The sequence below is a fragment of the Microtus pennsylvanicus genome, chromosome 3, assembly GCF_037038515.1.
Source record: "Microtus pennsylvanicus isolate mMicPen1 chromosome 3, mMicPen1.hap1, whole genome shotgun sequence".
Lineage (NCBI taxonomy): Eukaryota > Metazoa > Chordata > Mammalia > Rodentia > Cricetidae > Microtus > Microtus pennsylvanicus.
Window position 1 is genome coordinate 99,410,218 of NC_134581.1, and position 17,854 is coordinate 99,428,071.

Consider the following 17,854-nt stretch of genomic DNA (forward strand, 5'->3'; position numbering starts at 1 on the left):
TGTTTTCACTGTGTTTGAGGCAGTGTCTCTCACTGTGCTCAAAAACCAAATCAACCAAGTGCAGGGATTGGAGGCTCAGTTTGGCTAGGGAATCTGCCCGTCTCCACCACGCTCAGGCTTTATTGTGGTGCTGGGATCTGAATTCAGGTCCTCATGTTTAAGAAGCAGGCTCTTCATCAAGTGAAGCATCTCACTAGCCCCCCACTAGCCTCCCAGAAACACATCTTCAGGGTTTGCTCTGGGAAGCAAAAACCACACCAGGATCTAAATTTGATGTATCTTTCCCTGCTCCCCTAACCAAAGTTTAAATGTTGGAAGCTTGGTCAAGAGGTAGTGGAACCTTTAAAGGGCAGGGCTTAGTGCATGCTGAGAGGAAGCTCAGTAAAGAGCACCTGCTACTCCTGCAGAGGACTAGCAGGAGAGAAGTTATGGGATCCTGCTTACTTCCCACGAGGGTATGGTTAGGTTTATTGTTGTTCTAAGTGAGTGTGAGTGTGTGTGTGTGTGTGTGTGTGCGCACACACACACACTTTATTTTGAGACAGGCTCTTACATGTACCCCCAGCTAGCCTAGAGCTTACTATGTAGACCAGGCTGGTCCTGAACACACAAGAATTCTGCTAGCCTCTGCCTCTGGAGTACGGGGACTAAAAGCCTGCACCATCTCACCCTGCAAGCATGTTATGTAAAGAGCAGGTATGCCTTCTGCATCCTGGGACTCCCTAACTTACCCTGAGCTCTGTTCCCCACATGCCCACTTCAAGCGCCCACTCCTGCAGTCACCACCATGAGGGTCTGACTAGAGTCTAACAGATGCAGGTGCTATGCCATTTAGCCTCCAGATCTGAGACAAATAGACCTCTTTTCTCTACCTCAATTTTTTTTTTTGAGACAAGGTTTCTCTATATAACAGTCCTGGATGTCCTGGAACCCATTTTGTAGACCAGGCTGGCTTTGGACTCAAAGAGATCCTCACGCCTCTGCTGCCCATGGGCTGGGATTGAAGCTGTGTGCCACCACGCTGGCTTTGCACTTTAAAGCTTTAGAAATAGTGTGTGTGTGTGTGTATGTGTGTGTGTGTGTATGTGTGTGTGTGTATGTGTGTGTGTATGTGTGTGTGTATGTGTGTGTATGTGTGTGTGTGTATGTGTGTGTGTATGTGTGTGTGTATGTGTGTGTGTGTATGTGTGTGTGTATGTGTGTGTGTGTATGTGTGTGTATGTGTGTGTATGTGTGTGTATGTGTGTGTGTATGTGTGTGTATGTGTGTGTATGTGTGTGTATGTGTGTGTATGTGTGTGTATGTGTGTGTGTATGTGTGTGTATGTGTGTGTGTGTATGTGTGTGTATGTGTGTGTATGTGTGTGTGTATGTGTGTGTATGTGTGTGTGTATGTGTGTGTGTATGTGTGTGTATGTGTGTGTGTATGTGTGTGTGTATGTGTGTGTGTATGTGTGTGTGTATGTGTGTGTGTATGTGTGTGTGTGTATGTGTGTGTGTATGTGTGTGTGTGTATGTGTGTGTGTATGTGTGTGTGTGTATGTGTGTGTGTATGTGTGTGTGTATGTGTGTATGTGTGTGGGTATGTGTGCGTATGTGTGTGTGTATGTGTGTGTATGTGTGTGGGTATGTGTGCGTATGTGTGTGTGTGTGTTTACACATGTCATGCACACATGTAGAGGTTGGAGGACAACTTGTAGAGTTGGTTCTCTCTTTCCACCATGTGGGTCAAACTTAAATTGTCAGGATTGGCAGCAAGTCCTCAATTGCTCTTATTTCTTTTTTTTATTTTAAATTAATTTTTTTTTAAATTTTGTTTTCAAGGCAGGGTTTCTTTTTTTAACAGCTGTGGCTATTCTAGAACTCACTTTGTAGACAAGGCTGGCCTTGAACTCACAGAGATCTGCTTGCTTCTGCCTTGCGAGTGTTGGGATTAAGGTGTGTGCCAGCACGCTGGCTTCTTATTTCTTTCTCTAATGGCTGCCGTTCTGACTGGGTGAGGTGGGACACCTGCACAGTTTTGATTTGCATCTCTGTAATGGCTGGCGAAGGACAGCCTTGGGCTTTGTATTACAGCGGCATAAAGTGGAGTGGCCCCCAGGGAACTTGATAGTACAAATTGCTAGAAGACTGGGAGGATGGGACCAGATATGGTGGCTGTCTTGATGTCTTGCCAATGAGATGTTGCCCTTTTTGTTCTGCCTCCAGGGAGGTAGAAACTGGGTGGAAGTGTCACCCCAGCCCCTGGCATCCATATATCCAAAGAGTCTGGAATGTTTGGGTGGAAGTTCCATCCCAAGCTCCCTTCCCTGGGAGTTGCCTCAGTCCAGACTCCACCTCAGAGAAAGCCCGCCAAATGGTGACCCCTCCCCAGAGACGCTCAAGACCACTCCCACATGGTATTTAAACAGTATCACAGAGAACAAACGTGTGGTTTTCTGGTCTTCCATCCTGGACTCTTCTCTGGGGGGCTGGAGGCCACTCGGGAGTGTTGATATTTATTAAACCTGGGCTTTTTCTAATTCAGTTTAACCTGGTTTGATTTGGATTACTGCATCGACAGAGAGGTTTATTGGGGCACAAAAACTTTTCCAAAACGCTGCACTGGGAGTTGTAGCCCCAGTCCCAGGGGATCCTATCTTCCGGTCTTCTGGGGATCCACCCACCTCTGCCTTCCAAGATCTGGGATTAAAGGTGTGAGCCACCACCGCCTGTCTCAATATATTTTTTGAAAAATTTTATTATTATTTTATTACTCTGTGTGTGTATGGTTTTGCCTGCCTGTATTGCATGTCTGTGCACCATGTGTGTGCCTGGTGCCTGTGGAGGCCAGAAGAGGTCATCTTGTTCTTAGAACTGGAGTTCTACAGGTCATCTATAAATGGTTGTGAGCCACCATGTGGGTTCTGGGGAATTTAACCTGGGTCCTCTGAAAGAGCAGCCCTTGCTCTAACCGCCAAGCCATCTCTCCAGTAGCCTCAAGATATTTTCATATAGCCCAAAGCACAAGGTTTAAGAGGCTAAGAGGCATGCAGGGAAAGGAAGATATGCCTGGAAGTTTGATTGTGGGCTCCACAAAGAAGAATCACATAGAGAAACTCTCCCAAGTAAGCAGGCGGACTCCTCGAGAGGGCACAATGAATGGTCCAGTGCTAGCCATATTTTAGTGCCTCAAATTGCATCTCGAAAGGTCACCAAGACACTCCTCCCCCTTTCTCTCATATACCTGAGATTATGGGTAGTTCAGGAGATGCCTTAAGTGAAATTATAATTGGATAGGGTAAGACCAGTGTTCAGTTGGAAGCTCTGCCTCAATCCCAATCCTCCCTCTCCAAACCCTGAACCCCTCAGAAAGACCACCAAAAGTCCAGGCTCCTCCCCCAAAGTTCAAGACCGCACGTATTTGAGCTCTGGTCTCTAGACCTGCCATGTGATCTCCTCTCCCCCTTCCCGCCTCACGTATGGGGGGGCTTGAGAGTCGCCCAAGAGTGCTTTACTCATTAAACCTGACTTTTAATTCGGCTTGGTTTGGCTTGTTGTGTTGGCAATGAAACCCACTATGGGGAACCAGAGATACCTACCAACCAGAAGGGCTTAGGACCTGTCTGTCCTTCCCTGTAAATGGGGTTTCTGGTGAGATTCCTAAAAGATTGCAGGTTTAGGACTGGAGACTGTGCTGGAATTCTCATTGCTCTGCCAGACAAGCTTCAATAAAGTTTCCCTCTCTTTCTGTTCTGTCTCAATCCCAGAGCTCAGGAAGCTAAGGCAAGGTCAGCCTGGGCTACACATCAAGACTGTCTCAAGCAAAATAAAACAAAATTTGACTATGAGAACCTTTACACAACCAAGAAGGACAGCAAAGAGCATAGTGCTGGCCTCAGGCTAGCGAGTGTACTGGTGGAGCACAGGCCACCTGTTAAGCAGGATACTAGCCACCGTGTGATGGGGACCCTGACATCAGCACTGATCACAGCTATGACATTGAATATATCCGGCTTGGCTCCGTGACCAACAGCAGAAGCCCAGGGCTGAGCATGTCTCAGATGGTAGGATGCTAGTCTAGCATGCCCAAAGCTTTGGGTACTGTCCCAGCTCTGAACGGGGTCCAAGGACACACGCCTGGCATCCCACTACTCGATCAGGAGCTCAGTGTCATCCTTGGTTACATATGGAGTTGAGGCCAACCTGGGCTACAGCTTGTAAAAAGTAGATAAAACAGATCTACGGCCGTGTGCTACAGGGACGTTCACGGGTATGAGGCAGGTTTGAGGAGTGCTTTGAGAGACCAGTGGGCTCTGGAGAGTCAAGTCTCCACCTTCCTAAAGACAGGAACCAGGGAACAACTAGCCTTCAAAGTTCCAAGGGTAGGAGCTGAGCCACAGCAGGTGACAACCACATCCTGACACATCTGCAGGAGGGGGAATGGAAAGGGGGGGAGGAGGAGAGAGAAGAAGAAACAGGAAGAGACAGGGAGTGGGGAAGAAACCGGGGGTGGGGGTGGGGGAGAGGGATAGAGATAATCTGGCTTTGCCGTCCTTCCTGCCCTTCCATCTCCAAGCATCTGGTTCTGGCTGCAAGCAAGGGAATCTGGGAGATGTAGTTTATAGGGTGCAAAAGGTGCCTGGGAAATGTAGTTTACAGGATTTGCTTGCAGAACAAGTCAGAGAGAAGGAAACTGAGGACTTGAGGACCAAAGGTTAACCGTGCCACAGAAGCCATAGATTGTCTGTGGTAGTGACCACTTCCCTGGCACTGTTTAGAGAGGACAGTTATTATGATCTGGATAAAATGGCTGGTATGTTTGAGTGCTTTGGCCCTTTACCTGGTGGTGCTTTAAGAAAAACTGACAACTATATAGTAGAACTGGATGGCTGGGGCTGGACCTAGAAACTGGTATCTGCTTGACCTCTTCCTCATTTGAAAAATGCCAAGAGCCTCTATCACACTCTGGCTGCCATGCGTTCCCACCATGATGGCGTGTGATGTAACTGTAAGCCAGTGGGCTGGACAGATGGCCCAGGCGCTTGCTAAGCACACCTCGGGACTTGAGTTTGGGTTCTCAGTACCCACATAAATCGCCAGGTACAGGGCCAGGGAGATGGCTCAGCAGTTAAGAACACTGACTATTCTTTCAGAAGGCAGGAGTTCCATTCCCAGCAACTCCCTGTGACTCCAGCTCTGTCACCCTCTTGCCTAGCTTTCATGGGAACACATATACACACACAGACATGTATACACACACACACACACACACACACACACACACACACACACACACACATACACAGCCATGCCTTTATCCCAGGGTGAACAGAGACAAGTAGATCTCTGTGAGTCTGAGGCCATCCTGTTCTTTATAGAGAATTCTGGGCCAGCCAGGGCTCCATACTGAGCCTGTCTCACTAAACAAAAGCAGGCACAATGATGTGCTTGGTAGTTTTTGCCTACTTGACACAAACCTAGCTTGCCTGGTAAGAAGAAATTTCACTTAAGGAATTGCCTTCCTCATTTCTCTAGGACGTTTTCCTTATTGTTGGTTGATATGGGAGGGAGGACCCAGTTGGCTGTGAGCTGCGCCAGCCATCCGTATGCGGGTCATCCTGCGATGTCTAAGGAAGTCACGGAAAGCAAGCGTGTGAACAGCACTTCTCCATAGCCTCCTGCCTTGAGTTTCTGCCTTGGCTTCCTTCAGGGATGGGCTGTAACCTGCAAGCCAATAAACCTTTCTTCGCGCATGTTGGTTTTGGTCAGTGTTTAGTACAGCAGCAGCAGCAAACTAGATCAAACGGCGTGAGTCCACATCTCAGTGCCAGGGAAGCAGACAGAAGGGCCCCTGCAGGGTACTGGCCAGCCTAGTCTCATGGAGTTAGTGAGCTCCAGGGTTAGTGAGCTGAGACAAACTTCCTCGCTGCTTTTGGTACTTTCTCCTACTGATGAGAACACCCGGCAGGGGTCGTAGTCCTGAAATCCAAACTGAACAAAGGCCTCCCCTCCCAGACCACGTCCATCCCCATTTACAGTATAGCAACTGCCCTCCCAGCCTAAAGGACCCTCAGAGGACTGTCCCCTTTTGGGAGTAAGGGGCTACAGGATTGATGGAGATGCCTTCTGAAGCTAAGATTCTGCCTGGAGACCAGATCCTGTCTCTAGAGTTCTCTGGTAACAGGCTCTGGGGTCTGAGAACCAATCATCTACCTATGGGTGAAGAAAGGGGTGTCTGTGTGTATGGTGATGCTGGGGTGCACACAAGGGGGGCAGGGCAGAGGAGGACAGCAGATCTTTATCACTTGCCAGCTTACCGCCTGGGGACAGGGTGGCTTAGTGATCCCAAGGCTCACCATGTCCACTAGGTTAGCTGGCCAGCAAGCTCTCAGCATCTACTTGTCTCTGCCTTCAGCTCTCGGGTTACAGGCACACGAAGCCAGGCTTGGTTTCCACGTGGGTACTTAGAATTTAAACTCAGGTCCTCGTGCTTATATGACAAATACTCCTATCCTCCAAATCATCTCCCCTGCCCAGGAAAAAAGGTGTGTTAACAGGAAACCTGTGTGGCTAGTTCTCCTGAAGAGGTATTGGCACCAGCACTGCTGGCTTCCTCACCTGTGCAGAACGGTCACCCGTGTGTTTACTGCAACCCAGTAGGATGTGCAAGATGGGGGCCTTCTTCACCTAGCATGCTTTTTGCGGATTCGTGTGTGGTGCATGTGTTATGTATGTGTTTGTGTATGCACATGCGTGTTCCTCAACCCTTCTCCACCTTCTAGCGTGGTGCATGGACCTAAGTATATTGGTGGGTGTGCATGCAGACACCAGAGCAGGACACGGTTGGTTCCTTCCTCTGTCTCTTTCTGTCTGATTGCCTAAGACGCGGTCTCATGGAAGCCAAGACTGGTTTTCAGCGAGGCTGGCCGACCAGTGAGCCCTCAGGGTCTGCCTGATCTGTTCTCCCTCCTTCTTTATGGCCAATTTCCCTGTAATCTAACTACATCTCTTGTTCTACCTCAACACCGCCCTGCACACACACACACACACACACACACACAGAAAAAAAAAGATACAGAAAGAAAGATAGATTGATAGATGCCACTGAGAGGCTTCAGGAAGGAAGGGGACTGGGGACACTCCTGGCTAGCACTGAGAAGCAGACAAAGACTGCAGAGTCTCCCAGAAGTAGGCGGGACAGGGATGCTATTCATACACAAATGAGACACGAGGCCTTGCTAATATTTTGGTTCTCTTGAGCATCCAGCCTGTCATCTTGCACCATTAAAGCAGGAAAGAGGCAGGACCGTTTAGGGAGGGAGAGAGCTTCCACCCTGAGGACCTGTGGGGAAGTGGGATGCCTCTTGCTGAAGGACTGGTCACTAACTGCTCACCTACTGACTTGTCTCAGTGTCTCTTCTGCTCACCCTCCCCCCATGGGAATCTCTTCGTTTTCATTTTTTTCTTATATTTTTACTTACGTGCGTATGTGTGTGTGGAGGTCAAAGGACAGCGTCCATGTGGGTCCTGGGGATTGAGCTCAGGTCATCAGGGTTGGTGGCAAGCACCTTTACCCACTGAGCCATCTCAATGAGGGTCGATAATATAGATATTTGCATTACAATTCATAACAGTAACCAAATTACAATTATGAAATAGCAAAGAAAATAGTTTTATGGTTGGGGGTCACCCCAACATGAGGTATAGTATCATATGATTGAAAAATTAGGAAGGTTGAGAACCATCACTTGGAACTGGCTAGGCAGAACTTGCTGGGCTTGTACACACAGAGATCCCTCAGGTCCCTTAGTGCTGGCATTAAAGGTGTGTGCCACCATGCCCAGATGACCTCCGACTCCAGAGCCTGCCTTTACCTCCCAACTTCCAAATGCTGAGATGATAGATGTGTGCCACCAGGACTGGGCTGTGTGTGTGTGTGTGTGTGTGTGTGTGTTTTGAAACAGGTTCTTACTCTGCAGTCTTGGTTGGGTGGAGACTCACCATACAGCCCAGGGGGCCTCAAACTTCCAGTCCCTGTTCCTCTGCTTCCCTCGTACTGGGTAACAGGTGTGCACCACGGTCACCGGCTTTGCTCTTCGACTTTGCAACCCATGACTCCCAGTGCCCACCTTTGCCCCACCTTCCCTCCTGTCATTCACCTCTTCCCCAACTCCTAATTTCCCAGTCTGTGCCTCAGTTTCCCTGTTGATTATTAAATATCTTTTCCTACTAGGTCTCCCGCTTTGTCCCCCATCCCTCTTCCAGCCCATCTTCATCGTGGGAAAATCCTAGGACGGTGAAATCGACAAGAACGTGATAGCAGCCCCCCTCCCCCATCTCCTGACCTTTTACATCTAGGTTTAAGGGGGGGGATGATGAGTTGAGGGTTGCTTGGTCTGGAGCCCGGCTTCCCTCGCTCACCCGTGACAGCTCCCCACCTGCTGGCAGGGGCCCCACTCTGCGGGGCTGTCGCCCGAAGCCGGGCTGGGGGCGGGGCTGGGGGCGGAGCCCGCGACAAAGGCTGGGCGCGGGGCGGGGGTGGGGTGGAATCCCGGCCGCGGGCGAGGCGGGGTGGAGGCGCTCGGGTCGCCCGGGCGGGCGGGCGGGGTCGCGCCAGGCGGCGGGTCCCCATTACCCAGGCGCCTATCGGGCGGGGGGCGCGTCATGTGGCCGCTCACGGTCCCGCGGCTGTCGCTGCTGCTGTGGCTGCTCTGCCCAGGCCTCGCCGGACAGGTAGGGGCCCCGCGGGCAGGTGCAGAAGCAGGGGAGCCCTAGAGGGGACGTAGGCTCGGAGGGGTCCCGCAAACACGAGCTTTGGGGTCCCACCAGTCTCCCCTTCCAAAAGCTGCAGGATGGAGAGGGGCTTATGGGGAAGGTCGCAGCAAAGGAGGGGTTGGAACATCCACCCTCGTTTGGGGAAACCCTGGGGACACCCAATGCAACCTCAAGGCGGGGAGACTGGGGGGACTCTAGTTTTGGGGTTCCAACCCCTTCGATGAACCACAGCTCACATCCCACCATCGGGCTGTGGGATTGGGGAGGGAAACTTCAGGGGGGCTTTGGGGTGTCGCCTGTCACTTGCCCGTTATGCCTAGGGTGGCTTAGCTTCTAAAGATCCCCCCATCCATTGCCTGCACCCCTATAGTGGGGAAGGGGGCGGGACTCACGTGTGAATGACTGACAGGGATGTGCTCCAGGTGCTTGCTGCTCCCGGGTGCTGGGGAAACGTGTGTCTTTGTGTTGTGGCTGGGTGTGACCCAGGGGAGTTTGTGTGTGTGTCCAAATGTGAGTGAACTGGAGTGTGACTGGTAGAGGGTGAATGTACGCGTGGTAGCGGATGCGAGTGGAGTGGGGGCGGGGTGACCCGAGGGTGGGGTGATAGGTGGGAGTTGTGGATCTGTGACTGGCCGTGTGACCCGGCATGAGGACTTGTGAATCTCCTTGGGCGTCACTCCTGCTGTGTGTCAATAACGGCTGTGACAGTTGTCCTCATGGCTGTGCCCAGATGTCTGGGTTGTCCAAAACTCAAGTGACAGTCAGGTGTGTGGCCATGTGAGGGCACTCTGTGCCTTTGGTTGAATACATCACTCTAAAACGGGGTGTTCAGGGTGACGGGCTGTGTGTGCAGGCGTGACATTCAGGCCCTGTGTGTGTTGGCTCTATGCATATCCCATTCCTGGTATGGCAGGAGCAGGTGGCTCCCTGTGGTACCCCATCTTTTGGGCAAGCTTGGAGAGCTTTACAAAACAGGGAGGGTCCAAGCTTTCTTTTACTGTTAAGAAATATCATTCCTCCTCCATCTTGGGGGTGGGAATACCCCAAGGTCTCATGTGTGTGTGTTGGGGGGGAGTCAGGAGGAAGCTGGTATCCATAAAACAGTCACATATCAGCAAACGCTGGAGAAAGTCTGTTGCTCAGTGTTAGATCACAAATGGCCAGAACTAAGCGGCTTAATCCTCTGAGTGCCCTCTTTGTGGATGGTACCCTGGCAGGGTATCCTCATTTAAGAGATAGGGAAACTGAGGCAAAGCAAAGTTAAGTCACTTGCTTGAGTCCAGACAGTTCAGGAGCAGCACAGAGAGGATATGAGCTGAGGCAAGTCTCTCCTGAACCTACACATTTACCGTTTGTGAAATAATCCACCCCACCGGTCTGCGCTGCCGGGGAGACATGACTAGGCGGAGTTTCCAGGTGGGAACTCAGGATAACAAGGATCTGGTCATCACTTCTGACTTAGACAGGAGGGGAATGAGCGGCAGGTACACCCCACTGCGGGGCGCTGGAGGAGATGGAGGCTAGGGTCCATGGAGGATTTCCACAAGAAGAGGTTGTCAGCGCAAACACGCAGGGTGGGGAAGGTTGCACACAGTAGGCACTCAGGATTTGAGCTCAAAAGAAACTAGGTACACCCATGTGAGAAAGACAAAAAGAAAAAAACCACATCCACTTGAAAAATGGCTGGGAAAAAAAATGAACCAGGAGGGAAAGCTTTAGTTCCTGAGGGTGATCCAGTCACCCCTAGGTTCCTAATTCCACGGCCAGTTTGCTGAGAGACTTCAAGACTGGAGGGAGGGACTTGGGGCGGGGCAGACTGGGGTGGGGCTACTCAGAGAGCGAGGGCGGGGACACATGTCAGAGCACGCTGGGGCTGAAGAGGGGAAATTTGAGTCCCGTTGTGAGGCGCATCAGTCACTGGCTGCAGTGCTCCAGGTGGCCACTAGGAGGCACCACGTGACGGCTAAAAAAATAGCCAGTGGTTAACACCGCCAGGCTCCGCGGAGGAAGGGAGGAGAGGGTAGGAGAAGAGAAGAGGGAGAGGTGGGGCTCCGAGGGAGGCGGCCTTGCCCTTCTTCCCTTATTTCTCCGTCTAGCCCCAGACACCCCTCCCCAGTCCCAGCGGAGTCCTTTCTTGGAAATCATTTCCTCAGCCGTTCAATCACCAGATTTGATTAAACACTGAAGCCCTGCCCTCCCGGAGCTGACCTTCAGGCGCAGCAGACAGATGAAACCACAGAAATGTATAAAACAGCGCCAAGAACTGAATCCATATATAATCCTATGCAAACAGGGAAAATCTCAAAGAGGTTACACCTGTATCCCGGGGTGCGGAGAATCAGAATTCAAGGTCATTCCTTCTCCATTACATCGCGAGTTCAAGGCCAGCCTGGCCTCCCCGCCCCCCCCCCCCAAAAAAAAAAGGAGATTAGAGAGGATCTGGAGAGATGGCTCAGCCATAGGAAGCGCTTGGTGTTTGTTCGGTTTCTGAGCTGTGATAGGGCACTCTGAGGAGGACAGGGTTTCTTGGACCTGCACTTCCAGGTGGCAGTCCATCACTGAGGTGAGCCAGGCGCTCAGGTAGGGGCTCACTCCCTGCCTCACCCTGAGCCAGCTTTCTTACACAGCCCAGGCCCACCTGCCTAGAGATGGCACTGCCCACAGGGCTGGGCCTTCCTGTCAGTCAAGACATGACATGACATTCAGAGGCATGGCCACAGACTGAGCTGATCTGACCAATCCCTCACCTGAGGGTCCCTGTCCCCAAGTTGACAATAGAATACAACCAGGGTGCTGCTCTTGCGGAGGACTGGAGTCTGACTTCAGCACCCACAATCACCAGATAGTCCAGTCCAGGGGATCCAACCTACTGTCTGACCCCAGAAATACGTCAGGAATTAAAAAAGTACCCCCTCCCCCCGCAAGACAGGGTTTCTCTGTGTAGCCCTGGCTGTCCTGGAACTCTGTAGACCAGGGTGGCCTCGAACTCACAGCAATCTATCTGCCTCTGCCTCCCAAGTGCTGGGTTTAAAGGTGTGCTCTCCCATGTCTGGTACATAAAACTACATCTTAAACTAGAGACTGGGGATGGGGACAGGTAGGGAGTCTGAGCTGGTGTGGTCTGGGAGGCGTCTCTAAGAAGTGGAGCTGGAGGAAAACACCTGAAGGGGGTGAGTGAGAAAGGCTCTCAGGTGAGGGGCATCTAAGGCAGGAGGAACAGCCAAGGTGTGCAAAGACCATGAGGTCCAGGGAGCAGTGTGGAGCCTGCCGCGGGCCCAGCGGTGTGGAGCCTGCTGTATACCCAGCGGTATGGCACCTGCCGTGGACCCAGCGGTGTGGAGTCTGCCGCGGGCCCAGCGGTGTGGAGTCTGCTGCGGGCCCAGCGGTGTGGAGTCTGCTGTGGGCCCAGCGGTGTGGAATCTGCTGCGGACCCAGCGGTGTGGAGTCTGCCGTGGACCTAGTCGAGGGAGGAAAGATGAATTTGAGGTTGGGTGAGGCCAAAGGAGGCCAGCAAGGCAGAACCATGAAGAAGTTGTGACTGAGTGGTTGGGGATTTGTCAGTCAAGGAGAAATTGGCACCTGTCAGAGGCATTTTATTTCCGCCTGTCCAGGACTGATCTCTTGTTCTGGGTCTTGGCCACTGTGGTGTGGTTCTCTCTCTCTCTCTCTCTCTCTCTCTCTCTCTCTCTCTCTCTCTCTCTCTCTCTCTCTGTGTGTGTGTGTGTGTGTGTGTGTAGGCCAGAAGCAAACCTGGGTGTCTTTGTTATTTGTTCTCTACCTTATTTTAAAAATATTTTTTAGATTTTATTTTTTATGTTTTAGTTATCTTTTGGACACATGTCTGTGACTGTGTGGTGGGGACTAAGGTGTGTGTGTGTGGAGGGGAGTCTGTTCATCTTGATCAGACTCAGGGCCGAGTGCCTTTTTCTTTCTTTTTAAAAGATTTATTTATTTATGCATTGGTGTTTTGTCTGCATGTATGTCCGTGTGAGGGCATCAGATCCTTTGGGACTGGAGTTACGGACAGTTGTGAGCTATTGTGTAGGTGCTGGGAATTGAACCTGGGTCCTCTGGCAGAGCAGTCAGTGCTCTTAACCACTGAACCATCTCTCTAGCCCCAAATTTTAGGATTTTTTTTAATGAGACAGGGTTTCACTGTGTAGCCCTGGCTATCCTGGAACTTGCTCTGTAGACCAGGCTGGCCTTGAACTCACAGAGATCCACCTGCTTCTGCCTCAGTTTCCGAGTCAGTCTCTCACTGGCCCCAGCGCCAATGCCTGGCCAGCTATCACTGAGCTTCAGGGGTCCTTCCGTCGCCACCTTTCCAGTCAGGGTGACAGGCCTGTGGAGTATGCTTGCCATTTATATGGTGCTGGGATCTGAATTCTGGTCCCCCTGCTTGTACCACAAACACATCACTCACTTAGCAAGCTCCCTCTCTCTTAGTGTTATCTGAGCTTAGGGGCCAATGCTTTTCTGGGGTCCCCACAGGATGGGAATAATTAGTTCAGTTTAACCATATGCCCCAGGGCCTTTGCATTTTCCATTCCGTTCCATATACCTGAATATAGATCCCCCAGGAACAGTCATTTCAGTGCCCTCTCCTCTTTTTTCTGCTTAAATCACTTCCTCTAAGAAGGATGCTCTGAACCGGGCAGTGGTGGTGCACGCCTCTAACACCAGCACTTGGGTAACAGAGGCAGGAGGAACTTTGTGAGTCTGAGGCCAGCCTGGTCTACAGAGTGAGTTCCAGGACAGAAACAGTTTCGAATTCCCACCACCACCACCAAAACCAGGCTTCCCTGACCATCCATCTAAAATCATTTATTTGAGACCATTATGAAGTGAAACAAGCTACTTGAACACACGTAAACACTGCAGTACCACAGCAGCCAATCTGAAAGTGGGGGGAGCTACTGAGTAACTAGAAGGAGGGTAGCATATAGAGAGTGGAGACGCTGCACAAGTGGATGGTTCCTGCCTCAGAAGACATTTCCTCACCTGCTATGGAAAGTGGACAATTGAACACTTGAGGCTGGAAGTGTGTAACCAGTTGGCAAAACATTTGCCCATTTTATATTAAGGTCCAAGTTCTCAGCATCACATACAACTGGTGGTGGTGGCAAATGCTTATAATCCTAGCACTTGGGAGATGGAGGCAGGGGGATTAGGAGTTCAAGGTCATCCACTACTATATAACACAACTTGGGCTACAGGAGATCCCTATCACCAGTCTAAAAACAAAAGCAGATCAGGCTGGGGTGTAGCAAAGCTCCCAAAGCCTTTGGATTTCATCCCAGAACTACATAAAATAGGTGTGGTGGTGCATACCCATAATCCCAACTCTCAGAAGACACAGACAGGAGACTGATACCAATACCAGGCCAGCCTAGGTTACAAAATGAGACCCTGTCACAACAAAACAAAACAAGGGTATGTCTGTTTCACATAGTTCTGGAATTTTCCATAGACTGTTTCCTGGTTGCTGTTAATTGGAACTTCAAAAAGCAAACCCTGGAGAATTGGGGACCCCTGTGCCAAGGAAGGTGCCTGAGGTCATAGATGCCAAGCCGAGGCTGAAATCCCATGGAAGGATGCCGCTACTTAGCTCAGGGGCGCTGAATTTGCTCATTTTTTCCTAAGGTGTTAGTTAACATCCCGGCTGACGGTGGGTGGGAAATCCCAACAAACTGCGGGAAGAGCCTTCTGGGGCCGGACCCAAAACTAAGGAGCTGGGGCGACACCTAGTGTGGAATGAGGTTTGTGCAGGACGTGAGTTGTTTTTTTTTAAAATTGTGTGTGTGTGTGTGTGTGTGTGTGTGTGTACGCAGATGTACACACAAAGAATAGACGTACCTCAACTGGACCTCCTTAGAAGCACCCCGATTGTTTTTAAATTTTAATCACATTTATTTGGGGAGGGGAGAGTTCTTGGCCTGGTGCCCACGTGGAAATCAGAGCATGTGGAGGTCAGAGGACGATTTCCGGGAGTCAGCTTCCTCACTGTTTGGGTTCCAGGGATGGAGCTCGGAACTTTCGGTTTGGTGGCGATCCGCTCTAGTCTCTGAACCTCGCCGGCGTCACTTTGGTTTTTGAGAGAGGATCTTTCAGGGGCCTGGAGCTTGCCAAGTACAGACTGGCTGGCCAGCGAACCCCAGGGGTCACACTTCATCCGTCCACGCCTCAGGCCAATCTGAGCAGAGGCAGTAGCACAGAGCGGTGCGAACAGATTTGACGAGGTGTGTTTGGAAAGTGTAACCAACCCTTCACCCCTCTGCCCGTGTGTATGCTTGTACATGTTTGCATGTGTGTGTGGCTGCACGCGCATGTGAAGGTCAGAGGTGGCATCTGTGCTCTTCCTAGGCCGCCGTCTGTTTTATATTGCATCACGATCTCTTCGTGAACCTGGAGCATGTTGATTCGGTTAGTCTAGCAGGCCAGCTAATTCTCGAAGATTCCACTTCCAGAGTGCTGAGGTCCATGCCCACGTGACATCTACATGGGCTCTGGGGATCTGAACTCAGGTCCCCCTGCTTGTGTGGCAAGCACTTTGCCCGCTGAGCCATTTCCCCAGCTCCTATTTTGTTTTCTTTATTTTAAAAAGTCTTCTGTTTGTTTATTTTCGTGTGGGCACACGTCTGATCATGGAGGTCAGAAGACAGTGTGCAGGAGTCCTTTCCTTTTTTCCATCACGTGTCAGGGATAGAACTCAGGTCTTCAGTCTTGGCAGCAATCACCCTCATCTGCTAAGCCACCTTGTCAGCTCCTTTACAACAATCTATACTACTGGCTGCTCAGTCCTTCCCTGAAGACAGAACTATAAAATATCTCTGCACAAAAATAAAGAAACCCCAAATTAAAGTCAGTCGAGGCCATGCAAGTCCTTATCCCTGAAGCCCAGAGAGTTCTAATTATTCTCAAGAAAAAACAGTAGGGGCTGGAGAGATGGCTCAGACTGCTCTTCCAGAGGTCCTGAGTTCAATTCCCAGTAACCACATAGTGACTCACAGCTATCTATGATGAGATCTGGTGCCCTCTTCTGGCATGCAGGTAGAATACTGTATACATAATAAATAAATAAAATCTTGAAAAAAGAAAGAAAGAAAACACAGTAAATACACCAAGAGACAGACACTTTCCTTGTTCCTCTGGTCATTCTGAAGAAAGTCACTGAAGGAACAGAGATGAGACACAGCTTGCTATGGAGTGTTGGGAAGTCCACAAGTCAAAGAGAGAGACACGAGCTGGGCATGGTGGTGCATGTCTTCATCTTAGCCCTTGGGAGGAAGTTGAAAGTTGGCACGGGCAACTTAGCAAGCTTTTGCTTGAAGATATAATAAAAAGGGGTTGAGACTCAGCTGTAGAGCCCCTGCCTAGAATCCCCCATGGAGGAGCTGGGGACATGGCTCAGTGCCTGTATGCAGCGTATTATATACAGTACACAAGCACTGTATACAGAGGATCATTTCCCAAGCTGGAGTGAGTGGAAGCCAGGGTTCTGGGGATGGGAGCTCAGGTTGAGTGGGTGTGGATGGTGTCTACAAGAGGTGAGGTTAGAGGCGGATGCAGGAAGGATAGTGGTGATCTGGCTAGAAAGACTGTGAATTCTAAGTTAAGGATTTGAGAATTTATTGAGTTGTTTGTAAACAGTCACAGGGTCTGGAGAGAGAACTCAGTGGTTAAGAGCCCTGGCTGTTCTTCCACAGAATCCAGGTTTGCTTCCCATTACCCACATGGCAGCTAAAACCCATCCATAACTACAGCCCCAGTGACATTGGTGCCCTTTCCTGACCTCCTCAGGCACCAGGCACTCATGAGGTGAACAGACATATATTCAGGCAAAACACCCACACACATAAAATAAATAATTCATGCATGCAGACTTACACACACACACACACACATGCACACACAAGGATAAGTTATCCTTGGGTTGTGGACCTGGCTCAGTTGGTAGAGTGCTGGCCCAGCACACACAAAGCCCCATGTTCCATCCCCAGCACCACAGAAACGGTATGATGTAGCATTCCTATGAATTCAGCCTGGAGAGGTGGAAACAGGAGGATGAGGAGGTCAAAGTCATATTTAGCTATATAGCAAGTTTGAGGCTGTCCTGGGCTACATGAAACAATGTTTTTAAAAGGTTAAGAGCACTGGCTGCTCTTCCAAAGTCCTGAATTCAATTCCCAGCAACCACATGGTGGCTTACAGCCATCTGAAATGAGATCTGGTGCCCTCTTCTGGCATTCAAGCATACGTGCAGGCGGAACACTATATATAATAAAAAAACAAATCTTTTAAAAAGTAAAGCTGGGTGGTGGTAATGCACACGCCTGTAATCCCAGCACTCAGGAGGCAGAGACAGGCGGATCTCTGTGAGTTCAAGGCCAGCCTGGTCTACAGAGCGAGTTCTAGGACAGGCTCCAAAGCTACAGAGAAATTATGTCTTGAAAAAACAAAAAACTCCAACCAAAAGGGGAAAAAAAGTAAATAGAAGGAACCAACAAAATGTGTCAAAACTTGATTCTAATTACAGCAAAAGTTCATCATTTCTAGTATGAAATTAGAAATCCCAGGACAGTCTGGTTTAATCCCTGCTGGGAACTCGCACATCCTCTTACTCAGTATTGTGACTACAGAGGCCACTGCAGACTGGCCTTGAAGATATGAATAAGTCCTACGGAGTAGATGAATTTGCCATGGGGAGTTTGGGACTCATGGAACTAGGAGATGACTCAGCAGTTAAGAGTGTTTGTTCCTCTTTCAGGGGACTCAAGTTTGGTTTCCAGCGTCCACATGGGGCAGCTCACAACCACCTATATAGCTCTAGGGCATCTGACATCCCCTTCTGGCCCCTGTGGGCATTACAGTCTCTTGTGCCCCCCCCCCCCCACACACATGTTCATGCCTTTAAATCCCAGCACTCGGGAGGCGGAGACAGGCAGTTTTCTATGAGTTCAAGGCCAGCATGGTCTACAGTGTAAGTTCCAGGACAGTTCTGGGCTGTTCCAGAGAGAAACCCTGCCTCAAAAATAAATAGATAGATAGATAGATAGATAGATAGATAGATAGATAGATAGATAGATAGACAGATAGAA

The 17,854-nt window shown here is 50.2% G+C and overlaps 1 protein-coding gene across 2 annotated transcripts in view; it reads left to right on the forward strand.

The window, feature by feature from the left end:
* The first annotated feature begins 8,530 nt into the window (after nucleotides 1-8,530).
* The window catches only part of Olfm2 (olfactomedin 2), a 79,078-nt gene continuing 69,754 nt past the window's right edge, over nucleotides 8,531-17,854 (forward strand). For both annotated transcript variants that reach the window (XM_075966701.1, XM_075966703.1), the window contains exon 1: nucleotides 8,531-8,714. In XM_075966701.1, coding sequence (XP_075822816.1) covers nucleotides 8,646-8,714 — 69 coding nt within the window. In that variant the 5' untranslated portion in view covers nucleotides 8,531-8,645. The remainder of the gene's footprint in view (nucleotides 8,715-17,854) is intronic.